The sequence below is a fragment of the Nipponia nippon genome, unplaced genomic scaffold (genome assembly GCF_047370975.1).
Source record: "Nipponia nippon isolate SJK-2023a ecotype South Korea unplaced genomic scaffold, ASM4737097v1 scaffold_10, whole genome shotgun sequence".
In the NCBI taxonomy this organism is placed as follows: domain Eukaryota; kingdom Metazoa; phylum Chordata; class Aves; order Pelecaniformes; family Threskiornithidae; genus Nipponia; species Nipponia nippon.
This window is the reverse complement of record NW_028262291.1, coordinates 31,580,586-31,602,075: the sequence shown is the minus strand read 5'-3', so window position 1 is coordinate 31,602,075 and position 21,490 is coordinate 31,580,586. Positions and strand designations below refer to the sequence as shown.

The window sequence follows — 21,490 nt, the reverse complement described above, 5'->3', positions numbered from 1 at the left end:
CCAGTTTTCACAAAGATGGGTGGTTAGGTTGCGAAAGGATTAAGACTGTATGCATTGTTAAAGTAACTGCATTTGTGAAACTAAATCAAGACTTAATGAATTACGGGCATCTGATTATTGTTTGTATTCCAGAAGAGCCCAGAACGTGTTAGGCATGGTTCACAAAAGACAATGGTAAGGACTCCACTTGGAAAAAACTGTATTTAGAGTGTGCCTATTCTGCAGTTGATGCAGTGACTGGAGTTCTTCAGAAAGATGTACCTGGGGCTTCAGCTAGCTAGCTCAGGTGCTGCGAGGACTATAGTTAGCACAGCAGCACGGAGCTCAGGATGGGCTGCAACAGCATGCAGGAGGCTGGGTAAATAGAGCGCTTAATAAATGCTGACCTCTGTGCTGCCATCCCTGCACCAGTGGCCAGGCGCAGCTGGTTCCAAGTGTGTCAAGCCTACAGCTCTCAGGCAGTAACAGGTAGACAAATGAAAACTAAACTCTCCTCAAGTCCTTGACAATTCAGGTCTCCATTACTCCTGTGAGCCTTTCCCTGTCAAAGCATACTCTGATCGTATTTTGAGGAACACTGGGTAAAAGTAAAACTCTTTTCTTAACCTTCTAATCTGTCTGACATGACTGCTACATGGATACAAGAAGTAGATGAAAGACGGATGCAAGAAATCATGTTAATACTAATACCACAAATGTAAGTGCAGGGCTTGAAGGGCAGGAGTAGCAGAAAAACTCAATTTGAACTTCATTTTTTAAATTCTATAACATTTCAGGTTTGCGGTATTTCTTTGCTAACAGGGAACAACTCTTACTTCTGGACCAGATTCTGCTCTCAGTTACATTAGCATAAATTTAGTCAAAATCCACTGGACTTTACTGATATTACTCTTTCCTTACAGTAAGGTCAGTATGGAAGAAGTGAGCGTACAGTGCCTCACACAAGGGCTGGTTCCACCCATTCTTGGTTGGGAAGCGTCTTCTGTCTTGACTTCTGTTGCTCTTTATTTTAATGATGTCTGCATTACCTGTATGTGTGTATGTGTCTCTGTACATACATTTCTGATATATGTTTACCTATACACACACACATATATATAAAATGATACAGATATGCAAACTATCCTAACTCTTTCAGGGATTTTGGAAAAGCAGACACCTATATGTCTGTGCCTCACCCCTAGAAACCATCTGAAGTTTGAGCTTTTAGTATGTTTGGAAGAGTGGCAAAATATTATAAATTCATCTTGTGTTCTTTCAGAGAAAAAAAGGACTCGTTGTGGAAGGAATGAATGTTTTTATCAGTTAAAGTACACTCCTCATTGACAGTGTTAAGTCAAAATATCATTGATTTGACGCTGGATCGATTATAATACACCAGCAGGAACAGAATAGCAACAGAAAAGCATTACCAATATGGGGAAAGCTTAAACAAGGCTTTCTCCTGGCAGGTGTGCATGGCTTTGGCATGCACTGTCCTATGGTATAAACACAGAGAGGTATTTTGTAACATTTTGTAACACCATTCTGAAGGCATATTATTAGCGTAACCTAGACATCAGTAGCAGGTATTCTGGATTTACGCCCATGTACCTAAAAGCAGAATCTGTCCACTGCTTATTCCATGTCTAAAGTGAACAATAAAAAACTAGAGACTGGATCCTTTCTCTTTTTTTTTTTTTTTGAGGTTTGGGGGGTGGGGGGGAAGTTGAAAGAGCTCTCACAGACAGCATTGTGCTACCCCAGCAAAAGAAACAGGAGAAATTGAATCCATTTGGATAGGCTTCATTCATGCATTAGAGCAATATATATCCAAAGTCTTCATTGCGAGGCTGAGATTTTTATTCTGGTATCAAAAACACATATCTCCAGTTTAAGGATTAGGCATTGCCCAGATAAATGTCTGTTTTGCCTCTGATTTAAATGAGGTCATGATTTCACCCTGTTTGGCATTATACACATCAGTAAAAGTATATCATTAGAACCTAATCTTGCCCCTGCTCCAGGGAGATTTTTGCCTGCATTAGGACAGCAAAATGTAACCTACACACTGATTCCTTTTGAATCACTTCTGACTGTACATGAGGCTGGATCCTCCTCCCACAGAACCTCCATTAGCTTCACCAGGGGTGTGAATGTGGCGCATACTCATAACACCATTTAATCCACAGGACTTACTCCTACAATAAAGCTCAGTCAAGGGTCTGTTGAAAATCCAGGGCACAGAGATTTCAAATTGAGTGAAAGACATTTCAGCTCAGACATACCTTTCAAATCCTGCTGCATGTTTCCTCCTTTCTGGGAAAGTCGCTGGGAAGGGAGTCAGTCTCTTCTCCATTGCCCTTGGAACTTTAATGAGTATTGCTTTGGTTTAATTCAAGAGAAGCTATTGAAAAGCAAACAAAGTGTCTCACAAGACACTACAGAGAGAAAAAACTGGGTGACACAGGAAAAAATGCTGTGAATTAGAATTTTAAAATGGAAAGAAAAGTACAGGTGAGGTATTTTTCCATATAATTTCTTCCATGATTCTGCTCCTCCATCTGTTTTGTTTTTGACGTCTATGACTTGTCATTCATATTCCGTCCCTATGCTTGGAAATTGCTGTCCATGAAGTGAAAGGTGAAGGAAAAGAAAAAAAAAGCAGAACGGAGTGAGGAAGACATGAAGGGGTGCAGGGAGGAAGAGATCTATTGAGTGTAAAGGTGTCCAAAGGAGGGATGGAAACGTGTTCCCCAAGGTCATGGTCTTCAGTGGTGTTGCTTGTATTTTCAGGCTGTTAAAGACAAGCGTAGCAGGTGTACAAGAAGAGCCAAACTCCACATGCTACAGTAAGTGCAAAATCTCAAAACGCAGAAGCCATCACATCAAGGGTTTTCTTGTCCTCCGATAGAGTCCGCCCACAGTGGTTCTCTAGAAACAGTTCTATTATCAAGTAGACATCCATTGCTTTTTTGCTTTTTTTTTTTTGTATTTTTATTTAAAAAGTAGTTTTTCTAATAATATATAGAATATATAAATAATAATAATAATTAAAAAAACCTATTTGGGTTTGCTTTCTGCTCTCCAACCCATCTGTATTTTTCATGGTTTGCTGATATATATATTAATAGACAAGAAAATCAACTCTGCTCACTATTAAAAAAAAATATTAAATCCACCTTTTATGTTTCCAGAGAGAAGGAGAAGGGGGGGAGGTGGGAGAAAAACAAATTAAAATGAAAAAAATAACAGGAAAATCAAAACCTTCTGTCTCTTCAAAGTAGTTGTCAAGAGCTTTAAACGCTTGTGCTTTCAGTGTACACCCCACAGGAAGAACAACAAAAATAACAAAAACCCCCAAAAAACCAAAACTAAAAACCAAAAACCCAAGGACCTAAAATTAAAAAAAGAAAAAGGTAATAATAATAATCCTAGTAGTAAAAAGGACAGCAAATCGCTCAGAGCTTTTGTGTCTTTTTAGTTATTTTAGCAGCCGCCCTTTTTGTCTGCAGAGGGAGAGCTGCCACCACAGCCACCTCCTCGGCTTGAGAGAGGCTCTTCTGCATCATCCTCGTCAAAGCCATGAAAGGTCGAGGTGTCGCTTTCTGACGTGGAACCGAACAAGTCCTCCGTAGTGCGTGCTGGCGTTGCTTCGTCCCTCCTGCCTTCTCTTCCCAAATGAGCTGACATGTATGATGAATATATCAGCACATGGGTTAAGCAACAGGCATCATCATCATTATTTTTTTAATCAATCATCATTATTATTAAACAATTCAGACTATCGAGCTCATAGGTGTGTGCTTGTGTGTGCTCGCGCACCTCAACAACTTAGCTCGGTAGAACTGCAGTAAAAAAAATAAAAAAGGATCAGTTTCTCTTTCAAAGGAAAAAAAATCTACAAACAACACAGGTGCCCATAGCTATGGCAGCGAAAGGGTTAATCGTGTTTTCCTCTCTTCAAAAGACATTAAAATATTTCCTTGTGACTACTTAGATCAATTTTAAAAGATTTTTTAGACCGTATGAGTAATTAGACACCGTTAGCTCTAAGCACAATGACTGTCCTTCAGACTGGCATCAACTGTCACAAATGTACTGCTATAGAACACTATATAGCTCATCAACCTCAGGACTATTTTGTATCCCTGTCCTTCACCTGATCCTAAAGAGCCTCCTCTGTAGACAAAATGAAATATTTTGAAACATTTTGAAGACTAAGTGAAAGTAACCTAAACAAATGCTTTTATTCCAATTTCATGGCATCTCCTTCAAAAATAAGAAAACCCAAACCAAATATATACAGTTCAACAACTAAAACCACTAAGATGAGAAGTGACCTGTCTTGGGGAACACTGAAAAGTTCAAATGTGTGCGAGTCAATCCGACTTTCAATATGGAACAGGAAATTCTCCACACAGGACATCAATAGCAGCAGCAGCAACAACAACAACAACAACAACAACAACAAAAAAGAAGACTCTTAAAAAGAGAAGTCAAATACTGAAACCTGTGAAAGTGAAGTTTATTTTCTCCCTCAATCAAATATGTTATGTGATTAATAGTATAGCCTTCAAATTCTCTCTTCAGGAAAGGTAGAGAAAAAGATGTCTCTTGTGCCCCAGGAAAATGAAAGTGTGAGATTTTAGGGAACGGCTATTTTATTATTCAGAAACAGTAGCATGGTATTAAGTAACCAACTGTTTGGTCCCTGCTCCAGCTACAGGAATCACCCATATAACAAGTACACTGCATTGCTTGAGACACAAAGAATTAAATCCTGTTCACAAAAGGAAAATGGATATAACAAAATAATTGGCAGAAGAACCACCTTGTAGAGATGTGATTTTACTGACTTTGTGAAGGGAAGAAACAATATAATTTCCATGACCTCTCTTTCGGTATAATGAAAATGTTCTCCATTATCAAGAAAGAGAAAGATGGCAGCCACCAAAGAGGTTTCATTGTTTTAGTTTACAGATTAGTGTGTGGTTGTACCTTAATCACTTTCATCACACATCAGTCACACCATTGCAGACCCCTATGAACGACCCAGGTGGGTCAGAATTTGTACAAGGATAGCATTTAATGGAACTGATTTTGCACAATTTAGGTTACATGCCGATCTACTTCTTCTATCACACTAAGGAATCAAGGGAATTAATGTTTTTGTGTTACATTTTGATATAATCACCATAGCAATGTTTAAATAGCAAAAAAATGTGGATCCATCTCACTGTGCTGTATCAGGACAACGCTGAAATGAGTTATATTGAACTATAACAATCAGGGGGAGGGCAATGATCTTCCAAGATGGCACCATAGACCACATGCGCTTCCCCCTTCAGTTATTAAGAAGCAAACACGTATACACTAAAAGGTCCATGCCCTTGACTGCACAGCATTCGTAAGGACGCCCCTGGAGAAAACCGAAGGGGTTGCCATCAGTCCTCTGGTGACCAGTCAGTATCACTTCAGAATATCTTCAAAGGTCACAACAACTGCAGAAGGCAATTTCTCAGTGAGAGTCTAGTCCTGCTCCCACTGAATGTGGTAAGAGGCTTACTATGAATTTCAGCGGTAGCATAAAAAGGCCATTCCCTCAGCACGAGAACACTCCACACTGCATTTCAGCCATCACGTAACAGACATCTTTCAGTGATTACAGTACAGAAGCAGCAGCAGCGATATTGAATTTCAAGGTCTCTTTGGTTTTCAGATTTCCATATGATGGTCTTATCACCACTAGTATCACCCCTGTCCAGAAACATCACAACTGGAAACTTGGACCAAAGCTGGAATATGCAGTTGTTAAAGGTTTCCCATTCCCTCTACCACTGCCACCACCTCCCATGCGAGCTATAAATAACTGCTCAGCTGGGATAAAATTTCCCAAAAAAAGAGAAAGAAAGGGAAGAAAAAAAAAAAGAAAGGAAGGAAGGAAGGAAGAAAACAACAATCCAGAAATAAAGACAACTCAGAATGGGAAAGACACAATTGCCTACATTTAAAAAGAGAGAAGAGAAGAAAACGGAGAAATAAAAACCTCTTTAAACAAAATTAATGATAGTCATCTTGTAAGAGGATAATTCTTGACAGCTACCCCCATCCCTACCCTGTAATTTCCTCCCTCTTTCTTTTTTGGATGAAGAAATGCATGAAATGTGTAATGAATGGAAATGCTTGTCATGCAACTTTCATAAATCTTGTAAGTAATTTATAGTTGTAATTGCAGCATTTGAAGACAGAGCCCATTCTTTAACGTTGTCATAGGATTTTCTCCTTCCATTTGAAGAACAACTAGTACATGTACCAACGTTCACAGAAGCCAATAAATACATGAAAACTTTATTATTTCGTAGGACCCCATTAGCTTAAAAATGTGAATCCAACAATGGGTTTTATGACAGAAAATTTCCCAGTCATCCTTTCCCACAAACACAGACAAGAGGTAAGACCTTGTCTTCCATTCCCTCCCAAATGTGCTGCCTTTCTTCAAAATCTTCAGAAAGAGCAAAAAACAAATCAAACAAATGCCTTTCTACAAGAAAGTTGCAAGAAGGAGTCACCTACCAGAGCGCCCACAGTCTGAGCACGATACAAGTTCCTCAGGCCGACCACTTTTTTTGTTCATATTGGAGCCTCCGAGGCAGAAGTCACAGTAGTTATTGGGAATGATGACCCCGTCTGGTCCTTTCTGGGCTGCAGTCGGGTTAGAAATCAGGTTTACTTAAAAAGCATTCAGTTTGGACATTTCCCCCTTCTCCTTGATGGGATGTTAGCTCAGTGAGTTTGCAGGCCACAGTTTCCCAAAATATTGTCAATTAGAACAAAAAGTGAACTGTATGTCACCTCCATTTTAAGTACACCCTGTATTGTGTTTATTTTGCCTGAAACGCACTTCACCATTTCCTTTATAACGCCAGGCAGGCTGGTCCCTCACAAGGACCTGCTGCCGGAGATCCCTGTACAGTTCAGGGACTTTGTACACACACAGGCATAGAAACAATCCCTAATGCAGAATCAGACCTACACTGTCAGTGAGCCAAGCTTGGTTTTTCAGACAGCAGTCATAATCACAAACCCACAAAATACAAATTCAGAAAGGAAAAATACATTCCCCGAAATTCAAAAAACAACAGTAAGGAGATATGGGGACAGGTACCCTAACTGGTTTTATTTCAAGTAGCTTTTTTGGGGATTACATCTCAAAGTGGCAGGGTGTCCTTAGTCAAGAAGTTGATTCAAACGCCCATGAATATTCACAGGTAAAGCCACCTGTGGGTGGTTCATCCAAGGGCTGAGCTACCTGCAGCAGAGTGCGTGTCCCCTGGGAGGAGCAGGGAGGGCAGCAGGTCCAGCACTACCCCAGCACCCAGCACAGGTGTAAAGAGTCAGCCCGGGGCCGATCTCCCAGCCAGCAGAGTTAAAAACTTTCAGCCCAGAAAAAAGGAGGGAAATTACATTCTCATTTTCCAGCTAGGAATAGTTGGAAAGGAGCAGACGCACACTGGGTCTTAAGCAGAGGAGGAGGTAGTTCCCCTAGAAAGGAAAGAAGGGCAGAGGTCTTCTGCATTCCTATCAGTTCAGCAGAAGAGCAATGTGCTTTTTTTCTCGCTCACAACGGCCATTTTTCTCCTCCTCTCTCCAGAGAGGGAAATGTTCTTGTTCCTGCACACTCTAACTAGGGACTGGGAAAGGGAGAGGGGAGTGGGGGGAATGGTTGGTCTTTGTCTTTGTTTCTCCTTTTTTAACTTAAAAATTCCAGTGGTATACCTGGCCTAATCCTACCCCATGAAAATTTCTACAAACTAGAAAATGAAGACCTTTAAAATGTACCATCTATATTTAATTATCTTTTTAATGCATATTTTGTAACTTGCAGATTTTTAACAGATGTTTTGACAGCCTTTATTAATGGTCTTTTTGTCCACATCCAAATTTCCCCCCCAAGAACAATGACATTCTAAAGGGCTTCTGGTAACAGTCCAAGACATACACTTAAAATTAAAATTTCCTCCGAATTCAATCTGCTTTTCTGGTTTGGGTGCATCTAGTTATTCATTTACTTCCAGCTGTTGATTAGCTGAGCTTTTTAGAGATTGGTAACTGAAAGACTGCAGGTAAGGTGAAATGCAGAAAAAAATTAAAACCCATAAGGCTGCAAATACATCAGTATCTTCCTGCGTGGTCGCTGAGTCCCTGACAGTAGTTACTAAACAATGGGCTTTGCTCTGAAATGGGCCTGGTTAGCAGATCCCCAGCTCTCCCAAAACCAGAGAGAAGCTGCCAGTGGTAGGTTAGCATTTTGCCTGTTCGCAGAGAGGCATTTAATACGTGCATGCAAGATAAGCAAAAAAAACCTCAGGAACCAGGTGGAAGCCTAGCGCACTGGCTCATTTTAAGAGCTGTAACAAAATGATCATAAAGTTGCTACTTGTACATATTTTGAGTATAAAAAGCAGATCTCTGTAGCATTTATTTTTCCCACTACAGCCCCATTCTGAAAAAGTTAAGTAATTACTTCTTTATATTGTGCGGCATCTACAGACAGGCCATGTGCAATGAAAACTCAGCAAGCGCAACGTTCAGTGATTTTTTTTTTTGTTCCTTATTACATTACTTCACCTCTCATCTGAGTTTCTTAAAGTGCCTTACAGATACTAAGATCCTAATATTAACCCTCAGTGAGGTCAAAAGCCTCTTTTGCCATTGACTCTAACCAAAGTGTTGGTGGGCCCTAATTAAGTCTCTGGTGAGGAGGCAGCATTGCATTTTACAGCTGAAAGACTTGGAGATAGAGTGATGAACTGGCTTACTCACAAACACACAATTCTGTGGTGAGGCCACAAATAAAAACAAGCATTCAAGGTGCCGGCCAGCGGACACAGGAAAGAGCTCCACTTCTACCACTGCTCAGAATGGTATAATTGATTTAATACTCTGCATATACTGACTTAAATTTTTCCAGTGCAGCTTATGACCCTAAGATCCACTGACTGTGAAACTGGAAATGAGACAGGGGACCTTGTGAAAATACTTATACTGATCAATTTGTCTGCGGTGTGTGGGACAGGTGGAGGGTATTCCCTGACTGCGATGAAGCTGAAGGGATTCTCCTAGACTACTGGCAAGGGAATAAGCATGGGGTTTGATCATCTACTTTTTCTTTTCTTTTCTTTTCTTTTCTTTTCTTTTCTTTTCTTTTCTTTTCTTTTCTTTTCTTTTCTTTTCTTTTCTTTTCTTTTCTTTTCTTTTCTTTTCTTTTCTTTTCTTTTCTTTTTTCTTTTTTTCTTCCAATTTAATTTAATTTTTAATGTGAGTGCCTATGTGCTCATCTATTGCTCGTCCCTCATAAATATGGACCTGGCTCAGTTGAGTGTGATAAGAGATATCAGGCCTAAAAAGTCAGACACAGATGAGAAGTTCCTGCAGTTACATCAATGATGTCTTAAATGATGTATCTCTAGAGCCAAATAAGCCAGGCAATGTTACTCTCTTCAATGTTTTTTTGTTCTAACAGGTGCAAAAACTAGAATCAAACATGACTCAAGCTTATTTTCTTGATCAGTACTGTACAGTGAATTAAGCCCCAGGCTAAATCACAGTAGGTTTGAGAATAAAGAGATTTCCAGATGATAGTAAGCAGAGTTCTTACTTTCAAAGGATTTTTCTTTTTGTGTACGTCCTTGGAGTCTTTAATTCTATTTTACTGTAGTTCACAAATGATGAGGGAATTAATAAACAAAGCAAAGATAGCAAGATATAATGTGCAATATTCATGAGAAGGGTATCATGCACCAAAAGCCCAACCCTAATCCCACCCCTTAATCAATAAAATTACTTACAAAAGTAAGTATGGGAATGGATTCACAGGTGAAAGCAATTAAATTACTAGGGACTAATGTGTAGCTGCTTTTCATCTGAGACATAGTAATTAACTAGGTATCCACTTTTTGCACACGTTAATCACAAAGTACAAGGTGCTAGCTTAAGCCAGACGATAGCTCAGCTAATGAGAAGTAACTCACTGCTAGCTCAATCATTGGGATCAGGTGACTACAACCAATGGTTTTGTCTAAAAAATGTTCACCCAGAATCAGAAACTGTTTTAAGGCAAAGCCTTGAAAACCAACCACGGTCTTGTCCTAACTTATTCAAAGCTCCTCTGATTTTCTTTTACATTACAAACTGCAACAACAGATCAAAAGCTCTGAGGAGCTTTGAGGCGTACTGCCTGAGCTAAGGTGTGCTCATAGAGGGTGTATTTAAATCAGTGCCTCTTGCCATTTCAACTTGGTGTCACTTTCTAGTTTCATCAAAGGCCTTGTCTTCATCTACATCTGCCCCAAAATAAATAGAGTATACCATTTTTAAAAATACTTTTACAAATGGATTAAGGAGACACACAGAAAGACCTGCACAGTTCAAATGATAGTTTCTCTGTACCTGAAAGCTGATTCATGTGAAGACAGGATGCAGACTGAGAATGAAGTCAATATTTCCAAATAACTTTGGTGTGCGCTTATTCTGAAATACATTTTTTCTTCTTAGCCTAATTAAGGTAATTTCAAACTATATCAAGATAAGCAGAATAAAGACCTACTTAAAATATGGTACCATCATTCACAGGAGTCTTCTTGCAAAATAAGTACTGTAAATTAAATAAATTCTGTAGTATATCACAGAGTAACTTTGCTCTGTAGACAAAACCTAAAAAGCTAAACAAATTGACTGAGTTTATGTATTTAAAATAACTTCTGTGCCTTCTTGATTTTGAAGGCAGGGGCTCTAAAGAGAGTTCTAGCTTCCCTTCTCCCCTCCTCAAGTAATCAAAAAACCTGGAAGTTATCTTCCTCATGATTTCAGTTTAATAATAAAAGAAAGCTGCTCTAGAGAAATAACATCAAGAAATTAGGATTTTTCTTTTCTACATCATCTCCTGGAGCCACGTGACTCAATAAGAATCTCAGTTTTCTAGCTCTCATGGCTGCAGAGAATATCTTGAATGGAAGGCAAGTTTAGAAGAAGCAATTCTTGTCCCTGATTTTTAATCAGAAAACTCAGAATACAGATATTTCAAATAACTTTCCTTCAAAATGTGACCCTTAAACACATACAGACAAACCCCCAAATAAATAGAACCTTGTAATTTTTCTGACTTCTCAGTGGAGTTATTTTGATGATTTGGATCACGATCTTTAAAAACTTGGAGCTGGAACCAGTGCTTAAAAGAAAAACTGGTTTCTCTGTTCCTTGGTACCAAATCACAGTCACATATATTTCTTCAGCCTGTAGGTAATACAGCATAATACTTAACCATGGTTTAAGATGTGCATCTAGGTTTGGTAGCATTTTTTCCCTATTTTTTATCCTATCCACACTACTGGAAAGGCAGTGGAGAATGAGGAGTAGAATGCATGCCTCGCTGTTGGGGTGGGGGCTGTGCATCGTTTATTTAAAACGATTACAGTGAATTGGCTACAGTCGAACATATATGCACTCCCAAAGGGATTTTTCCTAGCACATTTTGTCCAGCTCTTACCTGTTTCTTCTGGGCTTGATCCAAAACCAATAAAGTCCACTGGAGGTTTTCAATTCAATTCGAAAGGCTTTGAATCAGGCCATTTACTCTGTTTGCAACAAAAGTTTGCAGAGCACAATAGAGACCACGGGAACGTGCGTGTAGGCCTGAATCAAGTCAATGGACTTTGTGATGGAGGAAAAGGGGTAGATTTGCTTTTTTTTTTTTTTAAATCTACCAGACTCTTTGTCTGAGACAGGGGCCCATTTTCCTTTCCGACGCCTCCCTTTTTCTCACTGTCAAAGTGCAAGTCCAACGTTTGGCCGCCGGCGCAGCAAAACGCCAGGCAAGAGCCTGAGCCTGCAGTCATCAAGCCCCTTGGAGGACTTGATGACATATAATCCCAACCTATAGCCCAAGTGTCCCCACAGGCCTTCGCTCACCCCCCCACTACTGCCGCCGCCAGCGCTCATCCCTGGCAGGCCTGGCCCATCTCCATGGCGACCGGAGTGCCCGGCCAGGGCCGCCTCTGGCCTTGCCACCTGTTATTGCTTCATCTCTCAGCTGTAAGGAATTGCAGCACGGCCCCCTTCATTTGCTGCTCAAAATGCATCCTATCGGTGGAGGAGAGGCGGGCTCGTGCAAGGCATTACAACGTGATAATTAAATTTAAAAAAAGGGCTTTAAGGAGAAGGGAAAAGAAAAGTGGCATTTGGACTGTGGCTTTTGTTGAAGGAAGAGGAGGGAGATGCCTGGCAGGGCACGCACCCACTTCTGCCCCGGTCATTGCTGGGGTGTAATGAGCAATGGTGGGGGGCAGAGAGGTGGGTTGTGGAGGTGCTTCTGTGCTCAGGGCTAGACCCTGCCCTGGAAAGGAACAATAAAAGAAAAACATATATATATAACCCCTGGTGTGGCGAGCAACAGGCCAAGCACAGCTGAAATGCATTCAAGGCTCTTGCTTTCTCATAGGTACGCAGCCAGACAGAGATGTGCACAGTCATTTCTGCGGCCTCCTCGCCAGTGAATTAAGTACAGGGTTTTTTCATTGCCGTTTTCCAGGAAAAAATGTAAATCAAACTGAATGAGAGGAAATGGCCAGTCTCTCTGGGCATGTTTACTCTGCCGTTAACACCAGAGATAAGCGTGTTGGCTAACCCCAAACTGGGAAGTGTTGGGGCACTTGATACAGAGACGCTGCAGCAGGCTGTAAGTGCAGCTTAGGTTGGTAGCGACACATCTGTGTCGATGTGGCACAGTATTCAAACAAATAAGCTCTGAACTTGGGTGTAGCACTGGGAAACAGCTGCTGTTCTGTTCCCAGAGTCAAGCTAATCAGCCTGCACAGTGCGATGGGCCTCCGCTAGCTCAGGCTCCCCATGCCGCACTCCCCCGCACAGCACGGGCATGCCCTTTGCTGGCAGCCAGAGAAGCAGGCTACGCTACTGAGAGAGGTACTGCAAACCACCCACCCGAAGCATTGCCAGTTCTCCCTAGTAACTAGATTTTATCTCCACTTTGAGTTAATGGTGCTGTGGGGATAGAAGAAGCTATTGCCTTTGCACAGTTTTTTAGTAACTCTGACAGGTTTGCCTTTCCTATAGCCCCTGCTCATGGAGAGGCACCGCCAGGGACCACTACAAGCTACAAGAAACGCTACAAGAAGGAGGTACATCTGTAGGAGTCAGAGGAAGCCTCTGAATGGGGGGGAAGGAAGAGCATTTGATCATGTCTTTTACAGGAATCGATATGGCCCTTAAGTTGAACAGCTAATAAATGAGCTGGGAGGTGGGCAGTGGAAGGTACAGCTAGGAAAATACAGAATCAACTGATCAGATCTTGTAGATTTGGGGAGTCAGCATTCCTGCACCATAAGGCAGCACTTCATAGAAATGTCTGTGCACTGATCTTACGGAGTCGTCTGCAGGAACACCTAAAGCATGGGCCAAAATCCCACTGTTCACAATAAATCACTGTAACTGTCCAGTGCCTCATGACAGTAAACAGTAGGAGATACAGAATGGGAAGGCAGACAAGAGAGTGACATGTTAACATACAGATTTCCTGATTTTGAGGGGTACCTCTCCTGAGACTTGGCCTCTGGCCACTGAAATGCATTATTCCCATTAGCTCAGGGAACTCAAGAAGGGATTATAGTGCTCAATATACAGCCCGGTCCGGCAGCATCCCTCAGTATTTGGGTAAGAATGGCCAGTGTTATGAAATGGGTCCCTGCGACATGTTCTAGGCTTTGGACCTGGAAATTACTCACTGGAGGAGTGTGAGAAGGCAGAGCACCTAAGTTCAATTCAGTCAAAACTTTTGGGTTTTACAAATTCTACACAGAGGAGAAAAAAAACAAGGAGATAGCAAGAAAGGAAAAAAAAAATTATAAATACATAAATGATACCATTGCGCCTCAAGAGCTGACATGTTATTGAAGCAACACATGGTTTTCAAAAACTAATTAGTCAAATTGGAAACGTTTTCCCATAAACTACTGAGAAGCACTAGGTGCTTCTCTTCAGAGAGTTGCACATTGACAACAACATTTCAGTTCCTGGCCAGGCAGTATATCAAAAAAAACCCCAAACTACCAAAAAAACCCCCAAACTACCAAAAAAAAACCCACAACACCAAACAAAACAACAAAAAGTCCCCTGTGGGTCCCTGTACGTAGGAGACAAATTTGGGATTTTCCACTATTCCAAAACTCTAAACAACTAATCTATTTTTTTCCTCAGCATCCCAAAACACAGGCACAAAAGTCTGAGAAATTTACAGCTGCAAACAGGGTTTGAATGGAAATCGTTACGCAGTTCCAAACTCTGCAATCACTACTGTTTCTTTTAGTGTTCTGACTCTTTTTCCTTATGAAAACAAGCTCTGGAAAACAAAAAACCCAAACAGATTAAACTAATGAGAAGTCAACTCAAGGTAATGTACATATGTTCACTGAAAAGTCACCTGCTGCAGGGTATCTTGTCGCAAGGTGAGCATTGATGCATCCTTGCATTCAGAAGTAGCTCCTACCATGGCCCCAGCGAGGATCAGCACTGAGGCAGGGAAAAAGTAGGCCTGATGTAGCTTTTCAAATTGATGCTGCTTGTGGAGAGGAACAAACAGCTCGTCTCCAACTGAGGGGCTGACTCTCGTCATTTATTCATGGACAGCCCCCTGCCTGGATGGAAATAAAAATGTTTCAAAGATGACTGTGTGGGGGAGCTGGAGGACAGCTTGGAGGCACACTGAGGTTAGCACATTAATTTTTTATCTCTGGAGACTGGGTATCCAATTATGCTTAGAGTACACAAACAACTTTGGCTGGTCTCTCCAGTAGAGATTTATCCACATCATAAAATCTGTGATGGAACTGGGCACAACACGCTGATGCCACGAAATAACATACACAGGTGGTTTTGCAGGTCAGGTGCACAAGCTAGCGGAGTGACAGCAGGGCACAGGACTGCATTCTCATTAACGACGTGTACTGCAGGATGGACCAACCTGCACAGAGCAGCTAGGCCAGCGGCAGCCTGCACAATGTGCTTTATTTAGGATTGTCATTGGCCAAAGTGCTTGTGGGCATAAGATCTGTTCAGTTGCTGTTTACTGCACAGCTGCCTGTAACCAACATTTCACACAGCAAAATGCCACTGAAAACTCTGCTCCTTTAAAGGAGAGGAAGTTTTTCTCCATGTAGACACACTGTCCTATTCTCCCAGGAATTAAGGAAGGGCATTTATATTAGTGCACTCATTCACACACACATTTCAATAGATGGAAGTCTAATGTAATTCCTATATCAGAAGTGTCTCAAAATTTGTGAGCACCAGCTGCCCTTGGAGCTGGCCTGTACCCATGGAGTGAGATGGAATAAAACAGCAGGTGTTTTGTGGCAGGCTTGGATGCACCCTGGGCTCACAAATCTCACGGTCTCGGTGCCAACATGTGGAGGAAAAGCCAGCAGAAAAAAAGGCTGAGAATCGTGTGGGATCATTTCTTTTTATTAGTGGAGTTGGGGAAGGGGCAAGTTGACTTTTTTAAGGGTTTTCTATAATTTCCTTTTCATAGTTCCATACTCAGGTAAAAAAAATCAGAGAGTAGGTCAAAAAAAATGTGTGCGTAGGCAGAGGCAAGACTAGGCACTGAGGAAGGGCTATTTATCTGCGTCAAAGGGCTAGATAAGACATACAAACAAAGCAACTAAAGCTCAAACAAAGCACAGGCTAAGATGTTTTAGGAAAGGCAAAGGCCAGAGAAGACTGTTGAACTATCTTCCATGTTGCAAAGGGTAATCTATAGGTGAGGAAGAAGGCCAGAAGTAGAGAGACACGTAAATAAACAAACCTTCCACAACAGTCAAGGACAACGAGATGTGCCAAGGAGGCGAGACTTGGGGCTTGGGCCAGTCCCTGTTCTTTGATACACATCTATTCAGTGGTTCTCAGTTTCAGGTAGGTTCCTCCTATTTTCAGGTAGGTTCCTCCTATATTCCTATCTCTTTTCCAGTCCCTGGATAATTTACTGAACTACCCAATTGGTCTTTGCATGAGGAGAAGAGTAAAGGTAAAGGGGACTGGGTGTGCAGAAAGACAAGAGGCCATCTGCTCTTGAGCTGGCACCAGCCACAGCATCAATAGCTGAATCCTGCAGAAGCCCTGCTCCAGAAAGCTCCCTCCTGCATCAGCACGGCTGCTGTTACCACAGGTACTGCAAGGAGCGGAGGCTGCAGAGGCAATGCGGGTACAAAGGAAGGAAGTCCATACTGCAGCCGCCTGCCTGAACTTTGCTGACCCAGTGCTCACCTCCCATAGCACGGCAAATTCCAAATGGCTGGTTTGAATTTGCCTTGCCTTTTCTAAATCAGGCTGCTCGTATCTCTCTGACACACTGCTAAGCAAATAACCAGACCCTGCTCTATACCATATCTCTGGTCCTCCTGTTCAGTAGGTTGCGGATTAGCTGTTTGGATTAACATCCCCTCCGCCTTCCCTCTCTCCCTCCCTCCCCCCTCCCGCCCCCCAAGCCCATGCAGAGAGGATTCTTGAAGCCCGAGCCCTGCGACACTGCAGACCTGTCAAATCTAATTCATAACACATGCCTAGCAGTTCTTAGGGGAGAGGAAGATCTGATGCCCTGGCTCCCCACCATCCCCCTGTACAAAGGGACCATTTAATGACTGCACATTAGCAATGTGGACAATTAGCATTCACATGGAAGATAAATGGCAGCATAAATTAAATATAGCCAAGTGAAAGAGCAAAGATGCGAGATCTGAGCTCAAGGCTGTAAACAAATAAACAGGCAAAAAGGAACAAACAGCCACTGCGACAGCTAAGCCATTTGGGAGAGCTACCTTCCGGCGTCTGGGACTTTCCCCAGGGGTGTTCTTCACATTCGCATGGCTGTTGCCTGTACCTCACTGGCTCCTGGCTGGTTGTTAAGCAGATTTTTTTCTGCTCAGGAATCTGGATCTCAGGATGGTTTACCCCACTGGCCATAAACTTCTACCTGTATGGGGATCTGTGCATTAGCAGCTTCCCTCTGCCACATGCATCACACAGGAGCTCTGGGGGAACACAAGCCCAAGCAGCTCCTGCTCTACCCTTTCCCGTAGTGCAGAGCATACCTTTCTTTCCATGGGCAAAGGCCAGCTGCTGCTAACCTTTCCACAGCTTTTCTAGCTCCTCTTCTTGCTAACTTCTATCATTTCCTAAGCACCAGATACATAAGGACTGAGACTGCCCTTGGCGTCTATGATAAGCAAGGGTAGGGGACACTAGCCTTCTTTGTTTGGGCATTTGATATTGAATATTAATTCAATACAGATTTGCAATATGCCCCTCAGATATGCAACTATTACTGGCTACTGCAGACACAGGAAAAAACAAACAACAGAGATGCTGTAAATGATAAGTAAACAAAAGCTACTGGCTGAACACTGACATTCTCCAGCCTGCCCAAGCAGTCCCTCTTAGTGCATTGACAGCTCAAGTTTATCAACAGCTGGAGGAGTCAAAATTACTTTTGCTGTGAACCTACAAAACATGTGAATAACTAAAAGGTAGAGCACAAAAGTGACAGAAACATAGGGACTGCCAAATGGGATCACACTAAACGGCCCTTCAAGCTCAGACAGTGGCTAGCAGCAGATGCTTCGGAGGAAGGAAACCACCTCCCACACCTCCCTGGGGACAATTATCAATTATCCTGCTTAGAAAGGAAATGTTTTCCTACTTCCATATTTCTTCCAGTTCTTCTTAATGTATTACAAAGTGTTTGCCTGGATATTTTTTCCCATAAGCATTTTATTGCTTTGTCCACATTGTTCATTACTTTGAACTAAAATGACACAGTTCACACGGTGATCTGAAAGGACTTTTTGAAAGTGAACAAAGGCATCTACACAAATCCCAAGGTGAAAGCAACCATCACATAGTATTTCACACTGGAAAACTGAGAAACAGGGGCTTAGAGACTTGCAAAAATCAGTAAGAAAACACAGTCTCCTTGACTCCCAGTTCTATGCCTAAGAAGCAGAGGAAGGACAGTGGAAGGGCCACACGGACCACTAAGATTTCTTTCAGCCCTGTACCAGTGTGGGGAATCTAAGCACGTAACTCTCCTCTCCTCTCATGTTCCAGCTGTCCTCCTTGGAGATGAGTACTGATGCTTTTTCATAGATTTTCTCAAACTGTAACTAAGAAGTGGCTTTTGGTACAGTTGAGGGTAAGCCATTTGGCGAGGAGATGCAGGGATAAGTGGGACAGGTGCTGTGAATTTCATACCTAAAAAACCAAGACATGGATAAATGTCTCTTATTCAAAGGCAAAACAAAGACAGCCCCCTCAAACAGGATGTGTATTTCCTCGACATCGCTGCTAACAGCCACTGGGAGGCTGCTGGATGACGGATGGCTTGGGCATCTCTTCTTTTCCCCCCTCTCCTTGCCACCTCCTCCCCACAGGAGCAGTAATGGAAAAGTGACTTGCTGCAGAGATAATGCTGGGTTTGAAATGAATTCCTGACTAGCTGAGCCAGCACCCGTGTGAGCTGCGGCTGATTAGCTCCAAGCATCCAAGTCCCAATCACTCACAACAGAGCCAGGCAATCACGCCAGCTTCTGCAAGGCAAAGACAGGGTGGAAGCAACATCCCTGAAAAGGATCTCAAAGGCAAAGGGAAAATACTACTCACGTTTGTGGTTTTCGTTTCTGTGGACAGGGGAAGAGCGGGTCTCCTGCTCGCGGGCTTCATCACCCTCTTCGCTGGCGAGGTGGGTGTGAGCGTAGTGGTAGCTCAGCCCAGGCCTGTTCTTGTAACGCTTGCCACAGACTGGGAGGAAAGGAGATATGAGGGAGGGGAAGAGAGAATGGAAACATCAGTGTGATCTGCAGCAATGGCAGCATCCTCTCAAATAACGGTCCCTTCTCCCCCAAGAGCAGCACCACACATTCCACACGCCTGCCCAAAACTCTTCCAACTGATGCTGTTGAAAGGTGACAGAAGGGCAGCCCTGCAGCCGGTCGTCCCCACACAAGCTTTCTTCCCACCATGCTTCCTACAGGCCTAGGCAAATTGCACATTCAGTCTTTGCAGCTCATACGGCCCTAATCCTGTCTGCTGAGATTACTAAGAAGATTGCACATAAAATTAAATGAAACGCCAGTTCCCATGTTGGTGCTGCACAATGCACGGCAATGGGAACCGGACTGAGAAGAAAGGACATTATTTTCTTCATTACTGATCTCTCAGAAAAAGGCTTTCTGTAAAAGGGTAATAAATAGCTTTATTCACAGATTCCCAGTCAAGACAAGGAGCTGGAAATCATCCACAGTTTCTTGCTAGAAGAACATTTAGTGGTGATACTTCTTTGTCCAGGTAAATTTCATATTCAGCATCCCAATAAATAATACAATGTGCGACAGAGAATCCTTCTTCTGAACTTTTGTTTATTTTAGGACTAAGTCAACAGATATTAAGAATAGGATCAAACAATTCAGGGTGATGAAAGGTCTACATTTTCACAGGGAGCTCACCACAAGGGCAAGCTTCATCGTAAGATTCATTACATACAAATTCAGTTTCTATAAAGTTTTTAATTCATGTTATTGTCTCTAAAAGTTATCTCTTTTCATCTTCAAAGCAGTCTCTGAATGTCCATTTTCTTTTATACAGCTATTTCGTCTACCAAACACAATTATTGTCATTTTAAAAGATAAGGAAACAAAGGCAAAGAAGCTTAGTGCCCTTCCTGCAAATTTTTACTCCCAGCCACATTTTCAGTACTTTATTAACTTTATTAACCTCAAGGATTTCACACAGGAATAAACTGCATGCCCAGCAGTCTGTCCTGCATAGCTTGCTTAGGAAAGTGAAGGAAGTGGTGCAGTCTCTAATTCTCTGCCTTGTTTTTAGACCCCTTGAAAAAATCTCCAAGGGGGAAGTCACCATCCACTCCTAAAAACTTCACTCAGCCCCAATACTGAAAATGTATCCTGCAATGTGTATAGATAGTTACTTCCCATTCCCCAGACACATGAGTCTGGGAATGTCATAAGGCTCCATAAACAAAAAAAAATCAAAAAGACCCACCCCAGTTATTAATTTACATCTAAGTAAAACTTCCATTATTATATTTTTCTGCTACTGCTCACAAAAAGCAGCTGATGGACCACATTCAGGAACAGATGACAGAAAACTGTCAATCAAAGCCTAGTGTGATAACATATTTAATTCTCCATCTCTCCTAGCTGATTTGTAAACTCCCTCAAGGTAAATACTTTGCCTTATTAGAAACGTGTACAACGACCTCATGATATAAATGAGTCGTATGGAATATTAGATACTTTTATCACAGTTTTCTCCATTCTGCAAGATGATGATGATATAGTCATAACAGGACAGAAGCTTTTTCCAAGTGTAATGTGTCCTTAGCCACAGATTTTTTTAAGTCTTTGAATGCCCTTGATTTAGAAATGAGAATTCCTGCAGGAGGGAGGGACGAAAGATGGGAAGAAATAAAATGCCCAGATACATATGCACATCCATTCTTTGAAGCATCTGCCCTTGTTTCATCTGTAAATCCTAACTCTATTGCCAGACATTTTGAACAACTAGACTGCTCTTAGATGCGTGCTCTCCACAAAATATCAGTTTGGTCTCCCTTCTTCTAGTACCAGCTGTGTATTCTTCTAATGCATTCTGGAGAGGGAAACTCCTCCTCTGCAGTCCTACAAAGCAAAGGACAAGCAGTGGAACAGATGCTTGCAGGGAGTCCAACAGCAAGACACCCACAGTTCTGTATGACTTTGTCCCCACTTTTTGAATACTGGAAAAAGTGTAACACAAAAGTAATCATCAAACCAGAGGCAGCTACAAAATGCTCACTATTTAAATTATTTCAGAAAGATAATCCCTTCTAATTACACAAATGTTACCACATTTCTTAGAACGGAGAGAGAGATTTACATTTCTAGCAGATTATTTGAGTATCATACTAAGTATCCGACTCTATCACCCTTAACTTGTGTGTGTTTGAAGATGAAAGTTAAAAAATAATTCTTCTGCTATGAGTTACTGATACTGCTCAAAAACTTCTGTCTACTTAAATTATTTTCAGAGCACTGTCAGTTCATCAGCGCTGTACTGACAAAGGAGGAGGCACTTGGAGTTAATAGCTGTGTGATATTTACTATCCAACTATATCTTGCTCTTATATAGCTTGATCCTGCATTACTGCTAACCTAGCTGGAAAATCAGATAAGCTCTAAAACCCAGTCCCATTTACCTATTTGAGGGAGTTTTAAATTTCAAAACAAAAATATTTCAAAAAATTCTGCCAGACTTTATTTCATTCAGGTCTACCTGAAAACATACCCACAATTCTAGCTCTACAGCTGCTACCTTACAAAAGCACCATGTCCTTGAATATAGCTCTCATGCGTCTTTCTCCCTCAACGCGCAAAAGGAAACTTGCATT

The 21,490-nt window shown here is 41.8% G+C and overlaps 1 protein-coding gene across 4 annotated transcripts in view; it reads right to left on the bottom strand.

Annotated features, from left to right (window-relative positions):
• The window catches only part of DPF3 (double PHD fingers 3), a 200,846-nt gene that overhangs the window by 62,247 nt on the left and 117,109 nt on the right, over positions 1-21,490 (bottom strand). For 2 of the 4 annotated variants that reach the window (XM_087746421.1, XM_087746420.1), the window contains exons 8-10: positions 18,706-18,843; positions 6,556-6,684; positions 2,268-3,665 (exon numbers count right to left, since the gene is read on the bottom strand). In XM_087746421.1, the coding sequence (XP_087602547.1) occupies positions 3,469-3,665; positions 6,556-6,684; positions 18,706-18,843 (464 nt within the window). In that variant the 3' untranslated portion in view covers positions 2,268-3,468. The remainder of the gene's footprint in view (positions 1-2,267; positions 3,666-6,555; positions 6,685-18,705; positions 18,844-21,490) is intronic. The other 2 variants (XM_087746422.1, XM_087746419.1) reach the window with 1 other exon arrangement.